The 16,047-nt window shown below is 44.2% G+C and overlaps 1 protein-coding gene across 2 annotated transcripts in view; it reads left to right on the forward strand.

The window, feature by feature from the left end:
• LOC110493882 (serine/threonine-protein phosphatase 4 regulatory subunit 1) overlaps positions 1 to 15,446 on the forward strand; it is a 48,393-nt gene extending 32,947 nt beyond the window's left edge. For both annotated transcript variants that reach the window (XM_021568443.3, XM_090205040.1), the window contains 5 exons: positions 5,182 to 5,282; positions 11,131 to 11,251; positions 11,685 to 11,819; positions 12,410 to 12,551; positions 13,283 to 15,446. In XM_021568443.3, the coding sequence (XP_021424118.3) occupies positions 5,182 to 5,282; positions 11,131 to 11,251; positions 11,685 to 11,819; positions 12,410 to 12,551; positions 13,283 to 13,428 (645 nt within the window). In that variant the 3' untranslated portion in view covers positions 13,429 to 15,446. The remainder of the gene's footprint in view (positions 1 to 5,181; positions 5,283 to 11,130; positions 11,252 to 11,684; positions 11,820 to 12,409; positions 12,552 to 13,282) is intronic.
• The last annotated feature ends 601 nt before the right edge of the window (positions 15,447 to 16,047 follow it).

Genomic DNA, 16,047 nt, shown 5'->3' on the forward strand with positions numbered 1-16,047 from the left:
TAAATGAGCCAATTGTAAGCTGGGGATGATTAGGTGACCATATGAGTACCAGATTGGGAATTTAGCCAGGACACCAGGGTTAGCACCCCTACTCTTACGATAAATGCCATGAAATCTTTAGTGACCACAGAGTCAAGACACACGTTTAATGTCCCATCCAATAGACTGCACCCTGCAATGGGATATTTTTTAGACCAGAGGAAAGGGTGCCTCCTACTGTCCCTCCAACACCACTTCCAGCAGCATCTGGTCTCCCATCTAGGGACCAGGACCAACCCTGCTTAGCTTCAGAAGCAAGCCAGCAGTGGGATGCAGGGTGGTATGCTAATGGCATATAAGGAAATCAGTCAATTGAAATACATTCATTAGACCCTAAACTATGGATTTCACATGACTGGAAATACAGGTATGCAGCTGTTAGTCACAGATACCATTAAAAAAAAGTAGGGGTGTGACCACATTTGCCACATGCAGCGCGACACATCTCCTTCACACAGAGTTGATCAGGCCTGTGTAATGTTGTCCCATTCCTCTTCAATGGTTGTGCGAAGTTGCTGGATGTTGGCTGGAACTGGAACACGCTGTCATAAACATTGATCCAGAGCATCCCAAACATGCTCAATGAGTGACATGTCTGGTAAGTATGCAGGCCATGTAAGAACGGGGACATTTTCATCTTCCATTAATTGTGTACAGATCTTTGCGACATGGGGCTGTGCATTATCATCCTGAAACATGAGGTAATGGCGGCAGATGAATGGTACAACAATGGGCCGCAGGATCTCGTCATTTTATTTCTGTGCATTTTAAATCGCCATCGATAAAATGCTATTTTGTCCGTAGCTTATGCCTGTCCATACCATACCGCCACCATGGGGCACTCTGTTCACAACGTTGACATCGGCAAACCGCTCGCCTACATCACACCAAATAAATCAAATCAAATCAAATTTTATTTGTCACATACACATGGTTAGCAGATGTTAATGCGAGTGTAGCGAAATGCTTGTGCTTCTAGTTCCGACAATGCAGTAATAACCAACAAGTAATCTAACTAACAATTCCAAACCTACTGTCTTGTACACAGTGTAAGGGGATAAAGAATATGTACATAAGGATATATGAATGAGTGATGGTACAGAGCAGCATAGGCAAGATACAGTAGATGGTATCGAGTACAGTATATACATATGAGATGAGTATGTAAACAAAGTGGCATAGTTAAAGTGGCTAGTGATACATGTATTACATAAGGATACAGTCGATGATATAGAGTACAGTATATACGTATGCATATGAGATGAATAATGTAGGGTAAGTAACATTATATAAGGTAGCATTGTTTAAAGTGGCTAGTGATATATTTACATCATTTCCCATCAATTCCCATTATTAAAGTGGCTGGAGTTGAGTCAGTGTGTTGGCAGCAGCCACTCAATGTTAGTGGTGGCTGTTTAACAGTCTGATGGCCTTGAGATAGAAGCTGTTTTTCAGTCTCTCGGTCCCAGCTTTGATGCACCTGTACTGACCTCGCCTTCTGGATGATAGCGGGGTGAACAGGCAGTGGCTCGGGTGGTTGATGTCCTTGATGATCTTTATGGCCTTCCTGTGACATCGGGTGGTGTAGGTGTCCTGGAGGGCAGGTAGTTTGCCCCCGGTGATGCGTTGTGCAGACCTCACTACCCTCTGGAGAGCCTTACGGTTGTGGGCGGAGCAGTTGCCGTACCAGGCGGTGATACAGCCCGACACGATGCTCTCGATTGTGCATCTGTAGAAGTTTGTGAGTGCTTTTGGTGATAAGCCGAATATCTTCAGCCTCCTGAGGTTGAAGAGGCGCTGCTGCGCCTTCTTCACAATGCTGTCTGTGTGAGTGGACCAATTCAGTTTGTCTGTGATGTGTATGCCGAGGAACTTAAAACTTGCTACCCTCTCCACTACTGTTCCATCGATGTGGATAGGGGGGTGTTCCCTCTGCTGTTTCCTGAAGTCCACAATCATCTCCTTAGTTTTGTTGACGTTGAGTGTGAGGTTATTTTCCTGACACCACACTCTGAGGGCCCTCACCTCCTCCCTGTAGGCCGTCTCGTCGTTGTTGGTAATCAAGCCTACCACTGTTGTGTCGTCCGCAAACTTGATGATTGAGTTGGAGGCGTGCGTGGCCACGCAGTCGTGGGTGAACAGGGAGTACAGGAGAGGGCTCAGAACGCACCCTTGTGGGGCCCCAGTGTTGAGGATCAGCGGGGAGGAGATGTTGTTGCCTACCCTCACCACCTGGGGGCGGCCCGTCAGGAAGTCCAGTACCCAGTTGCACAGGGCGGGGTCGAGACCCAGGGTCTCGAGCTTGATGACGAGCTTGGAGGGTACTATGGTGTTGAATGCCGAGCTGTAGTCCATGAACAGCATTCTCACATAGGTATTCCTCTTGTCCAGATGGGTTAGGGCGGTGTGCAGTGTGGTTGAGATTGCATCGTCTGTGGACCTATTTGGGCGGTAAGCAAATTGGAGTGGGTCTAGGGTGTCAGGTAGGGTGGAGGTGATATGGTCCTTGACTAGTCTCTCAAAGCACTTCATGATGACGGAAGTGAGTGCTACGGGACGGTAGTCGTTTAGCTCAGTTACCTTAGCTTTCTTGGGAACAGGAACAATGGTGGCCCTCTTGAAGCATGTGGGAACAGCAGACTGGTATAGGGATTGATTGAATATGTCCGTAAACACACCGGCCAGCTGGTCTGCGCATGCTCTGAGGGTGCGGCTGGGGATGCCGTCTGGGCCTGCAGCCTTGCGAGGGTTAACACGTTTAAATGTCTTACTCACCTCGGCTGCAGTGAAGGAGAGACCGCATGTTTTCGTTGCAGGCCGTGTCAGTGGCACTGTATTGTCCTCAAAGCGGGCAAAAAAGTTATTTAGTCTGCCTGGGAGCAGGACATCCTGGTCCGTGACTGGGCTGGATTTCTTCCTTTAGTCCGTGATTGACTGTAGACCCTGCCACATGCCTCTTGTGTCTGAGCCGTTGAATTGAGATTCTACTTTGTCTCTGTACTGACGCTTAGCTTGTTTGATAGCCTTGCGGAGGGAATAGCTGCACTGTTTGTATTCGGTCATGTTACCAGACACCTTGCCCTGATTAAAAGCAGTGGTTCGCGCTTTCAGTTTCACGCGAATGCTGCCATCAATCCACGGTTTCTGGTTAGGGAATGTTTTAATCGTTGCTATGGGAACGACATCTTCAACGCACGTTCTAATGAACTCGCACACCGAATCAGCGTATTCGTCAATGTTGTTGTCTGACGCAATACGAAACATGTCCCAGTCCACGTGGTGGAAGCAGTCTTGGAGTGTGGAGTCAGCTTGGTCGGACCAGCGTTGGACAGACCTCAGCGTGGGAGCCTCTTGTTTTAGTTACTGTCTGTAGGCAGGGATCAACAAAATGGAGTCGTGGTCAGCTTTTCCGAAAGGGGGGCGGGGCAGGGCCTTATATGCGTCGCGGAAGTTAGAGTAACAATGATCCAAGGTCTTTCCACCCCTGGTTGCGCAATCGATATGCTGATAAAATTTAGGGAGTCTTGTTTTCAGATTAGCCTTGTTAAAATCCCCAGCTACAATGAATGCAGCCCCGGATAAATGGTTTCCAGTTTGCAAAGAGTCAAATAAAGTTCATTCAGAGCCAAGCCGTCTGCTTGGGGGGGGATATATACGGCTGTGATTATAATCGAAGAGAATTCTCTTAGTAGATAATGCGGTCTACATTTGATTGTGAGGAATTCTAAATCAGGTGAACAGAAGGATTTGAGTTCCTGTATGTTTCTTTCATCACACCATGTCACGTTAGTCATAAGGCATACGCCCCCGCCCCTCTTCTTACCAGAAAGATGTTTGTTTCTGTCTGCGCGATGCGTGGAGAAACCCGCTGGCTGCACCGCCTCGGATAGCGTCTCTCCAGTGAGCCACGTTTCCGTGAAGCAAAGAACGTTACAGTCTCTGATGTCCCTCTGGAATGCTACCCTTGCTCGGATTTCATCAACCTTGTTGTCAAGAGACTGGACATTGGCAAGAAGAATGCTAGGGAGTGGTGCACGGTGTGCCCGTCTCCGGAGTCTGACCAGAAGACCGCCTCGTTTCCCTCTTTTTCGGAGTTGTTTTTTTTTTGGGTCGCTGCATGGAATCCACTCCGTTGTCCTGTTTGTAAGGCAGAACACAGGATCCGCGTCGCGAAAAACATATTCTTGGTCGTACTGATGGTGAGTTGATGCTGATCTTATATTCAGTAGTTCTTCTCAACTGTATGTAATGAAACCTAAGATGACCTGGGGTACTAATGTAAGAAATAACACGTAAAAAAACAAAAAACTGCATAGTTTCCTAGGAACGCGAAGCGAGGCGGCCATCTCTGTCGGCGCCGGAAGCAGTTGGCCGTACTGCCAAATTCTTTAAAACAATGTTAGAGGTAGAGAAATGAACATTCAATTCTCTGGCAACAGTTCTGGTTGACATTCCTGTAGCCAGCATACCAATTTCACACTCCCTCAAAACTTGATACATCTGTGGCATTGTGTTGTGTGACAAAACTGCACATTTTAAAGTGGTATTTTACCCATCAGAAGGTGCACCTGTGTAATGATCATGCTGTTTAATCAGCTTCTTGATATACCACACCTGTCAAGTGGATGGATTATCTTGGCAAAGGAGAAATGCTCACTAACAGGGATGCAAACAAATTTGTTCATGTAGTTTGATACGCTTTTTGTGCGTATGTAACATTTCAGAAACATCTCATGAAACATGAGACCTACAATTTACATGTTGCGTTTTATATTTTTGTTCAGTGTAGATTTAGATGGCTATCTGATGCACTGCATGATAGTCACCTATATTATGTGAGGCATTTGTAGAATGCTGCCTGACTTGACCTGTGTACTGGGTTTATACGGTTGTCACACAACAGATTGTCTTTCACAATAACAATGTGGTTGGTATAGAGGTGGAGATTTGTGTATTTGTGTCTTTTCACTCTTAAACTGGTTGCCTCCATTTCTTTTGATACATGTGCCTTTTGTCACTAATAAAAGAGAATGTGTTGTCCAGGGGTTTTGTAACGATGAATACTGCTCACTTTGGTGAGACATGATAACTTGGATCTGTGGTAATTTCAGCTGTCTGTATCTTCTGTCTTGTCTGTGGCAGTTACTCCATGCTGAGAAGAGGAGAGAGTACCTGTACCAGCTGCAGGAGTTCATGGTGACAGACAACAGCCGCAACTGGAGGTTTAGATACGAGCTGGCAGAGTAAGTCTCCGGTTAATTTAGATCAGGGCCAATCTTTGTCATTCATTTAGGATTGAGTCCTCCATATTTCTCTCTAGAGGGCCCACTTGCCACAAGTCTCTGATGGCATGCACCATTTTAGTAGTCAACTTGCATGGGCCTTTCAATGGCTTAGGGAGGGATCACAGAGTTCCATCCAGCTGCGTCCTCAGAGAATGCGCAGACCAGCTGGCAGGAGTGTGTACGGACATATTCAACCTCTCCCTATCCCTGTCTGTCATCCCCACTGGCTTCAAGATGTCCACCATTGTTCTGGTACCCAAGCAAGCAAAGGTAACTGAACTAAATTACTATTGCCCCGTAGTACTCACTTCTGTCATCATGAAGTGCTCTGAGAGGCTAATCAAGGACCAGATCACCTTACCCAACATCCTCCATGTTAAGTAATGTTACTTTCCCTAACAAGAGAAAAAATGTTGCTCAAACAGAAGGGGGAACTGAGTCACTGACAACAACCAAAACAAAACAGGTGGTGTTTTAGGAGGGGTTCTGAAAGACAGTCATGGGGGTGTCCACTTAACTAGCAACCACTCCTGGAACCTAAAAGACACCCACGATGAGCACCTACTGAATTTGCCCAAGAAGTGGCAATCAAACGAAAAACCCACACCAATCGTAGACAGGAGGCAAAACAAAAAGGTGGCGCCAAACGAAAATCGGGGAAATCAGATAAAGGAATGTTCATCGAGAAATCAAAATAGGGAGAGCCAACTAAAGGTGTTAACCCTCTGCATCTACACTATACAGTGCATTCGGAAAGTATTCAGACTCTTTGACTTTTTCCACATTTTGTTATGTTACAGCCTTATTCTGAAATGGATTCAATTATGTTTTTCCCCTTCATCAATCTACACACAATACTCCATAATGACGACGCAGTATTCAGACCTTTTGCTATGAGACTCAAAAGGGAGCTCAGGTGCATCATGTTTACATTGATCATCTTTGATGTTTCTACAACTTGATTGGAGTCCACCTGTGGTAAATTCAATTAATTGGACATTATTTGGAAAGGCGCACACCTGTCTATATAAGGTCCCACAGTTGACAGTGTATGTCAGAGCAAAAACCAAGCCATGGGGTCGAAGGAATTGTCTGCAGACCGCCAAGACAGGATTGTGTTAAGGCACATATATCTGGTGAAGAGTACCAAAAAATGTCAGCAGCATTGAAGGTCCCCAAGAACACAGTGGCCTCCAATCATTCTTAAATGGAAGAAGTTTGGATCCACCAAGACTCTTCCTAGAGCTGGCCGCCCAGCCAAACTGAGCATTCAGGAGGAGAAGGGCATTGGTCAGGGAGGTGACCAAGAACCCAATGGTCACCATGGCAGGGCTCCAGAGTTCCTCTGTGGAGATGGGAGAACCTTCCAGAAGGACAACCATCTCTGCAGCACTCCTCCAATCAGGCCACCAACAGGACAATGACCCTAAGCACACACCCTTAAAAAGTCATATGATTCTTGAATACTTTCCAAATGCACTGTAAATGCAGCAGCAATACCACCCTGCATCCCACTGCTGGCTTGCTTCTGAAGCTAAGCAGGGTTGGTCCTGTTCCGTCCCTGGATGGGAGACCACTTTCTGCTGGAAGTGGTGTTGGAATGCCAGTAGGAGGCACCCTTTCCTCTGGTCTACAAAAAGATCTCAGGGCAGTGATTAGAGACATTGCCCTGTGTAGGGTGCCATCTTAAACTAGTGTCCTGACTCTCTGTGGTTTCTAAAGATCCCATGGCACTTATCGTAAGAGTAGGGGTGTTAACCCCGGTGTTCTGGCTAAATTCCCATTCTGGCCTTAACACCATCATGGACACCTAATCATCCCCAGCTTACAATTGGCTCATTCATCCTCCCTCCTCTCCCATGTAACGATTCCCCAGGTCGTTTGTGTAAATGAGAATGTGTTCTCAGTCAACTTAGCTGGTAAAATAAGGGTAAAATAAATAAATAAAAATCCACATTGGTATTGTGTGTAGGACAGTGACCAGAAATATAAATGTAATCAATTTTAAATTCAGGCTGTAACAACAACAACAAATTGTGGAAAAAGTCAAGGGGTGTGAATACTTTCTGAAGGCATTTAACACTGGTCATTGTAACAATGTTTACATACTGTTTTACCCACTTTATATGTATATACTGTATGGCTCATCCTATATACAGTTGAATTCGGGAAGTTTACATACACTTATGTTGGAGTCATTAAAACTCGTTTTTCAACCACTCCACAAATTTTTTGTTGACAAACTATAGTTTTGGCAAGTCGGTTAGGACGTCTACTTCAAATCAAATCAAAATCAAATCAAATGTTATTTGTCACATACACATGGTTAGCAGATGTTAGTGCGAGTGTAGCGAAATGCTTGTGCTTCTAGTTCCGACAATGCAGTAATAACCAACAAGTAATCTAGCTAACAATTCCAAAACTACTACCTTATAGACACAAGTGTAAGGGGATAAAGAATATGTACATAAAGATATATGAATGAGTGATGGTACAGAGCGGCATAGTTAAAGTGGCTAGTGATACATGTATTACATAAGGATGCAGTAGATGATATAGAGTACAGTATATACATATACATATGAGATGAGTAATGTAGGGAACATTATATTAGGTAGCATTGTTTAAAGTGGCTAGTGATATATTTTACATCATTTCCCATCAATTCCCATTATTAAAGTGGCTGGAGTTGAGTCAGTGTGTTGGCAGCAGCCACTCAATGTTAGTGGTGGCTGTTTAACAGTCTGATGGCCTTGAGATAGAAGCTGTTTTTCAGTCTCTCGGTCCCAGCTTTGAGGCACCTGTACTGACCTCGCCTTCTGGATGATAGCGGGGTGAACAGGCAGTGGCTCGGGTGGTTGCTGTCCTTGATGATCTTTATGGCCTTCCTGTGACATCGGGTGGTGTAGGTGTCCTGGAGGGCAGGTAGTTTGCCCCCGGTGATGCGTTGTGCAGACCTCACTACCCTCTAGAGAGCCTTACGGTTGTGGGCGGAGCAGTTGCCGTACCAGGCGGTGATACAGCCCGACAGGATGCTCTCGATTGTGCATCTGTAGAAGTTTGTGAGTGCTTTTGGTGATAAGCCGAATATCTTCAGCCTCCTGAGGTTGAAGAGGCGCTGCTGCGCCTTCTTCGCGATGCTGTCGGTGTGGGTGGACCAATTCAGTTTGTCTGTGATGTGTATGCCGAGGAACTTAAAACTTACTACCCTCTCCACTACTGTTCCATCGATGTGGATAGGGGGGTGTTCCCTCTGCTGTTTCCTGAAGTCCACAATCATCTCCTTAGTTTTGTTGACGTTGAGTGTGAGGTTATTTTCCTGACACCACACTCTGAGGGCCCTCACCTCCTCCCTGTAGGCCGTCTCGTCGTTGTTGGTAATCAAGCCTACCACTGTTGTGCAAACTTGATGATTGAGTTGGAGGCGTGCGTGGCCACGCAGTCGTGGGTGAACAGGGAGTACAGGAGAGGGCTCAGAACGCACCCTTGTGGGGCCCCAGTGTTGAGGATCAGCGGGGTGGAGATGTTGTTGCCTACCCTCACCACCTGGGGGCGGCCCGTCAAGAAGTCCAGTACCCAGTTGCACAGGGCGGGGTCGAGACCCAGGGTCTGGAGCTTGATGACGAGCTTGGAGGGCACTATGGTGTTGCATGACACAAGTCATTTTTCCAACAATTGTTTACAGACAGATTATTTCACTTGTAAATCACTGTATCACAATTCCAGTGGGTTAGAAGTTTACATACACTAAGTTGACTGTGCCTTTAAACAGCTTAGAAAATCTCAGAAAATGATGTCATGGCTTTAGAAGCTTCTGATAAGCTAATTGACATCCTTTGAGTCAATTGGAGGTGTCTACCTGTGGATGTATTTCAATGCCTACCTTCAAACTCAGTGCCTCTTTGCTTGACATCATGGGAAAATCAAAAGAAATCAGCCAAGACCTCAGAAAAACAATTGTAGACCTCCACAAGTCTGGTTCATCCTTGGTAGCAATTTCCAAATGCCTGAAGGTACCACGTTCCTCTGTACAAACAATAGTACACAAGTATAAACACCATAGGACCACGCAGCTGTCATACCGCTCAAGAAGGAGACACGTTCTGTCTCCTAGAGATGAACATACTTTGGGCGAGAAGTGCAAATCAATCCCAGGACAACAGCAAAGGACCTTGTGAAGATGCTGGAGGAAACGGCTACAAAAGTGTATATATATGCACAGTAAAACGAGTCCTATATCGACATAACCTGAAAGGCAAGGAAGAAGTCACTGCTCCAAAACTGCCATAAGAAAGCCAGACTACAGTTTGCAACTGCACATGGGCTCAAAGATTGTACTTTTTGGAGAAATGTCCTCTAGTCTGATGAAACAAAAATAGAACTGTTTGACCATAATGACCATTGTTATGTCTGGAGGAAAGGGGGAGGCTTGCAAGCCAAAGAACACCATTCCAACCATGAAGCACGGGGGTGGCAGCATTATGTTGTGGGGGTGCTTTGCTGCAGGAGGGACTGGTGCACGTCACAAAATAGATGGCATCACGAGGTAGGGAAATTATGTGGATATATTGAAGTAACATCTCAAGACATCAGTCAGGAAGTTAAAGCTTGGTCGCAAATGGGTCTTCCAAATGAACAATGACACCAAGCATACTTCCAAAGTTGTGACAAAATGGCTTTAAGGACAACAAAGTCAAGGTATTGGAGTGGCCATCACAAAACCCTGACCTCAATCTTATAGAACATTTGTGAGCAGAACTGAAAAAGCTTGTGTGAGCAAGGAGGCCTACAACCCTGCCTTAGTTACACCAGCTCTGTCAGGAGGAATGGGCCAACATTCACCCAACTTATTGTGGGAAGCTTGTGGAAGGCTACCCAAAACGTTTGACCCAAGTTAAACCATTTAAAGGCAATGCTACCAAATACTAATTGAGTGTATGTAAACTTCTGACCCACTGGGAATGTGATGAAAGAAATACAAGCTGAAATAAATAATTCCCTCTACTATTATTCTGACATTACACATTCTTAAAATAAAGTGGTGATCCTAACTGACCTAAGACAGGGAATTGTTACTAGGATTAAATGTCAGGAATTGTGAAGAACTGAGTTTAAGTGTATTTGGCTAAGGTGTATGTAAACTGCCGACTTCAACTGTAACTACTGCTGTACACACCTTTTCTATTCATATACTGTCTATACACACCATTCATTTATATTCCGGACTCTGACATCGCTCTCTGTGATTTATAGTTTTTTTTTTTTTGTTTGGATTGTGTGTATTGATATTGTATTGCTGCGCTGTTGGAGTTAGAAACCTAAGCAGTTAGCTGCACCCGTAACAACATCTGCAATTCTGTATACGCAGCCAATGAATTATACTCCTTAGCAGCACGGCATATGGCAGTAAATCACTAACCTAAAAAAATATAAGAAAACTGACTACTTTTAAAATGGAGAGAGCCCTCCATGGTGCCTTCCTGGTCTCGTAACTGATAGTACTCTTTCCCACTCCATTGCACATTGTCAAGCCAAACATGAAAATGAATGAGTGACAAGGACTTGGTATGATGGCACAAACAGATGGGTAACCTGGCGACGTTCATGCTGTCACAAAAGCAGTCAATGGAAAAGATGTCGGGTGCGCCATCCAACTTTGTGCTCCCAAAACATATAGCAATATTGTTGGGCCTCTTTTGTGGAATGAAGACCTCAGAAAAACAGATTTTTTTTTATTTTTAGGATGACCCCTATACATTAGAGCCCGTGTGTGTGTTGAACAGAATTTCTCCATATGTGTCCACAGGCAGCTTATCCTGATCATAGAGTTGTACAGCCACTACGATGTGTATGACTACCTCAGGCAAATAGCACTGACCCTCTGCTCAGACAAAGTGTCGGAAGTTCGGTGGATCTCTTACAAGCTGGTAGGCATGCCGTTTTGTTCTTGTGTTATTGAAACTGTAGCTGTGTTGAATGATCATGATCAGTTTCTTTTTTTTTTATTGAACAACTTAAAGTAGTAATTGTGCTGAATGATATGAGGTGTGAGTATGTCTGTATTGTGTCAATTGGGATATTTCTGATGTTGCAAATTTCTGTGGAAGTAGACCGTTAGCAAATGTATTTGTTTTCAATAGACAAAAATATAGTTTACATATTGTCAACAATCTAAGGCAACCCTGTCTGTTTTGCCCCATTTGCACACGCGTCGGTTTTGTTGCTAAACAACCATCCCGTCTATAATGCAGTACTTTTGACCAGGGCCCATTAGGCTCTGGTCAAAAGCAGTGTACTGTATAGGGAATAAGGTGCCATTTGGGACGAGCCTCTGTCTCATCTTTGTCTCGTCCATCCTAGGTGGTGGAGATCTTACAGAAGATGTATGCATGTGGAGCCCATGACCTGGGCCTGAACTTCATCAACGAGCTCATCGTCCGCTTCTGCCACTGTCCCAAGTGGGTGGGCCGCCAGGCCTTTGCCTTTATCTGCCAGGTCAGGACAATGTTTTGTTCACGAAATGTCAATATATGAAAATCTGTACAAACACCATTTCCAATAGCTGCTGCGTTCAGAATTTATTTAATTTTTTTGTGAAATTGCGTCAGCTGTGCTTGCCATAGCACTATTCTGAAAGAATGCAGGTGTGAAGATTGTATGGCCATGGTTGACTGCTGGGTCATGTTTATTAGGCACCAATTGGAAATAAACTGACTGCAACAGGGAGGAACTACCTAGAGCAGGGGTGTCCAACCCTGTTCCTGGAGAGCTACCGTCCTGTAGGTTTTTGTTCCAACCCGTTGTAACTAACCTGGTTCAGCGTATCAACCAGTTAATTATTATAATCAGATGTGGTAGATCAGGGTTGGAGTGTGAACCTACAGGATGGTAGCTCTCCAGAAACAGGGTTGGAGAGCCCTGACATAGAGTAGTCCAATAAGAAACTCTAATATTGTTTTCCATTGGAAAATAGTCCAACTATTTAGCATTCCCTAATGAATATGACCCTGCTCTCCATGTGTCATCTGTCTTGTCTCTCTATTTAAGTTGGTTTGTATTAACTCATTCTCCGCTGTGTTCCCCAGGCCATAGTGGAAGAGGACTGTATGCCAATGGACCAGTTTGCCCAGCACCTCCTCCCCAGTCTACTCAGCCTATCGTCGGACCCAGTCGCCAACGTTCGTGTGCTGGTGGCCAAAGCACTGCGTCAGAGTGTAATGGAGAAAGGTAAAGACTGGGTGGTGTAGGATGAAGTTGCCCCGAGATGCTGATATGTGATCAGTTAAGCATTTTCCCAATTAATGGTTCAGTTAGGACTGGGGGATGGGAAGCTAATCCTAGATCTGTACCTAGGTAGCCCTCTATGCACCCAAGAATAAAATACATATTTTTTTGCCCCCGAGAGGGAATATGTCTTGTACATTTTTAAGCATTGGCTATAAAAACCAATGGCACACATTCAAGCTATTGCTTGACAAACTCCTGGGTATAAGCTAAAGACGGCTAAATTGGACACTGATGATAGTTGTAGTACGTTGTCTTTCCCAGTGCAACAAATGCATTTCTCGTGGCATAGTGGTGTTTTGGCTCCTCCCAAAATGTATGATACAGTATTTTCCATTATCCAAACGAGAAAACCACTTAGAATATAGTTTTCCCTCTCTCTTCTGTCGACTATTTGCTCCCTTCATTTTGTTGGTAATTTTTTCCTTTTCCTCATTGTTCCCCCCCTTTTTTTTTTTCATTCTTCATATTTCCCAATTTTCCTACGTTCTTATATTCCTTTTTAATTATGCAAAGTGTGTTGTGACCATAGAAATATAATTACTCCCCACCGGTCCACTCATTATGGCCTCATTGATTTGAATTGAATGGGGGTACACGTTCTATTTCTAGGGTTGTGAAGCATGTAAAATGAGCTTTAAATAAATGCTGACTTTACTTGGCTCTCTCTGCAGCGTACTTTAAAGAGCCAGGCAGTGCCTACTCAGATGAGCTGGAGGAGACTGTGATGGCCCTGCAGGCGGACAAGGACCGAGACGTACGCTTCTTTGCCAGCCAGGATCCCAACATGGCCCTTATGGACACGGCTGCCTTAATCTAGACCCAGCCAGCCAGCTCCGCGCGCACAAAACAACTATCACCAGCAGCACTGATACCACTCAAACATACATGCATATACTTACATACATACAATCATTCATGTTCTCTCTCTCTCAAACATACACACACAATCATACATGCACACTCATGTGAATACTGACATCTATCATACATAATTGCATGCTCACCAACACACACACACACGTACAGATGCACATACCCAAGTGTTTGCACATACACATCATGTGAAACAAGCACTCTAATCTCTGGGACTCCTCCCATTAGAGAACAATGAACAGGACTTGGGGATGGGGGGGCTAGATGGAGCCCACTGTAGTAGCAAACAGTGTGACACCTCTTCCTGGACTCATTCTCCTCCTACCCACATTAGCATCCTAAGACTGAGACCCTGTAATCACAGACCACTTGTCACTAAACCCGACAAGCATTCTCTCTCTCCAAAGCTAATAGTACATTTGTGATAATTGTGTGTTTGATTTATATTTCCCGCTTTTCTCTGGATTTCTAAACAACTACAAAACGACAACTGACAACCTGATTATTCTGATGTGCGCTCAAACTCAGGGGGACTCGGTCTGAAAACGGCAACTAGTTAAGCTAAATCAGCCACTGCAAAATGGCGTTGGATCCCAGGTGGAAATCAACCCACTGAGCGGCTCGGCTCTTGTCCCATCGTCGCTTCACCTCCACCCCTCCGTGTCCAGGCGGCTCTCTCAGGTCCTTTTGACTCATCTCGGTTTATCTCTCTTTCTTCCTCTCTCTTCATCTTGTCTTCATGGGCCACTGTAACCACTACTGCTCAGGAGAAGGAACAACTGCATCACTCGGCACTCCTAAGTCATATTGGACACTTTATTGGCAGAACAAAAGATCATAATGAACTCATGGCTTCTTCCCCCTCTGTGTTTACCATGCCAATAATGTGTCTCATTTTTGGTAGAGACCAATGAAATACCTCTGTCCGGACATGACTTAGGACAGTTTTGTCGTGGAAGTGGAGTTTGGGGCTTTTAGAATTGGGTGCAATGTTTTACAATGTTGCAGATATAAATATAATGTATGGACAGACATGAGAAAAATGCTTACACAAGGCATCACAATCTGTACATTATATAAGGTTGCTGTCCCTGAAAAAGCCTCTGGTGTCAGCTGGACTTGCAAGTCCTTGGCTGCATCCCAAATGACTTGCAGAAAAAGAGAATTGATAGCACAATGTTGGTTATGCATGTGTTTTTTTCAATGGTCGAAAAGGTTAAAGCCCTGTGAAGCGCTCCCCCTTATCCACTTCCACATTGTGGATTCCAATCCCATTTTGGTCGACACCATGATAGCAAATTTATGGTCAAATGGTAGCTTTTTCGGTAAGTCGGACCACTGACCACAATTGTACAGTATAGGAATGGTTGTGCACCCAGGGTTTGTGTTCCAAGATGCTCTGACCGTTATGTACGTTCGAGAAGAAGTAACTTCCAAACATTGGCAAGCATTGTATAGCTCAACCAATGGAGCCAGTTTTTTTGAGGACCCAAGGCCAGTTTTAGGGGTTTCTGTAGAGACATGAGTGTGAATATAATGGGAGCAGTCACCAAGTCACTTTTGTAGTAGTTTGAATCTATTTTTTTTTCTCCAGTGTTCATGGCAACTGATTTTTGACCATAGACACGACTTGAGAATTTAAACTGATTTTGGTGTGGCGTGCATCGCACGTCTCTCTTCCATGTTATGGAATAGTTCACTGCGCTATCGCAGAAGCCTACCTAACTCATCTCATCTGTCTGCAATTTGTGCCCATCTTGTTTTTTTTATGTGGTAGAACTGTTAATATATGCATTTTATGAAATGTATTTTTATTTTCAATTATGTACCATTGTTCAAAGATTTTATATCCTAACTTTGCAATTCAACCTTTGTAATATTCAATGGTTTCTTTTAAAGACGTTTTATGTATTGTTATTTTTAGTATTCTGTAATTAAAATGATAATATAAATCAGAAAAAATCAAGATGTGGAATGTGTAGCCCGACTCCAAACTAACCTTGGAAAACCAACATGAGTGTCACAGCATTCTGTCACACCTGCGACACATTTTTTTATAGGCCTACTTTTTGCGTTTTATATTCTATGTTCTGACCGTAATATTGCAGCTATTTCCAGATCAATATAACTAAACATAGTAAGAATCAGTTGACCTTAAAACAATGTGGATGAGGGGTGTGAAATGGATGAGGGGTGTGATTGCGGCGTGCAATTCAAGGCATTCTTGCTGTTGGGTGTTTCTGCATCTGCAGGAACCCCCTCTATACTTCTGTATGCTGGTGAAGTGGAACGTACCAACGCGTTCTAAACCGCTCTGGTGACAAAAAACATTGCCCTGTCTTCAACTATCTACATTTGGCTGCCTTGCTACCACTTCCAGATGTTTTCATTATTTTGTTTTTTCTAAGGACACAAACGGAGGCAGTGAGAACCTATTCAAGTAAATATTTATATGTAAAACAAATATTGCATTAGCTACAGTAGTGTGAATGCTAACTCAAATTAGCTGCTAGCATAGGTAGCTAACGTTGGCTAGCTAAGCCCAAGTTAAAATACCGCTCCA

Source organism: Oncorhynchus mykiss, chromosome 17 (genome assembly GCF_057628025.1).
Source record: "Oncorhynchus mykiss isolate SJ-2025 chromosome 17, ASM5762802v1, whole genome shotgun sequence".
Taxonomy (NCBI): domain Eukaryota; kingdom Metazoa; phylum Chordata; class Actinopteri; order Salmoniformes; family Salmonidae; genus Oncorhynchus; species Oncorhynchus mykiss.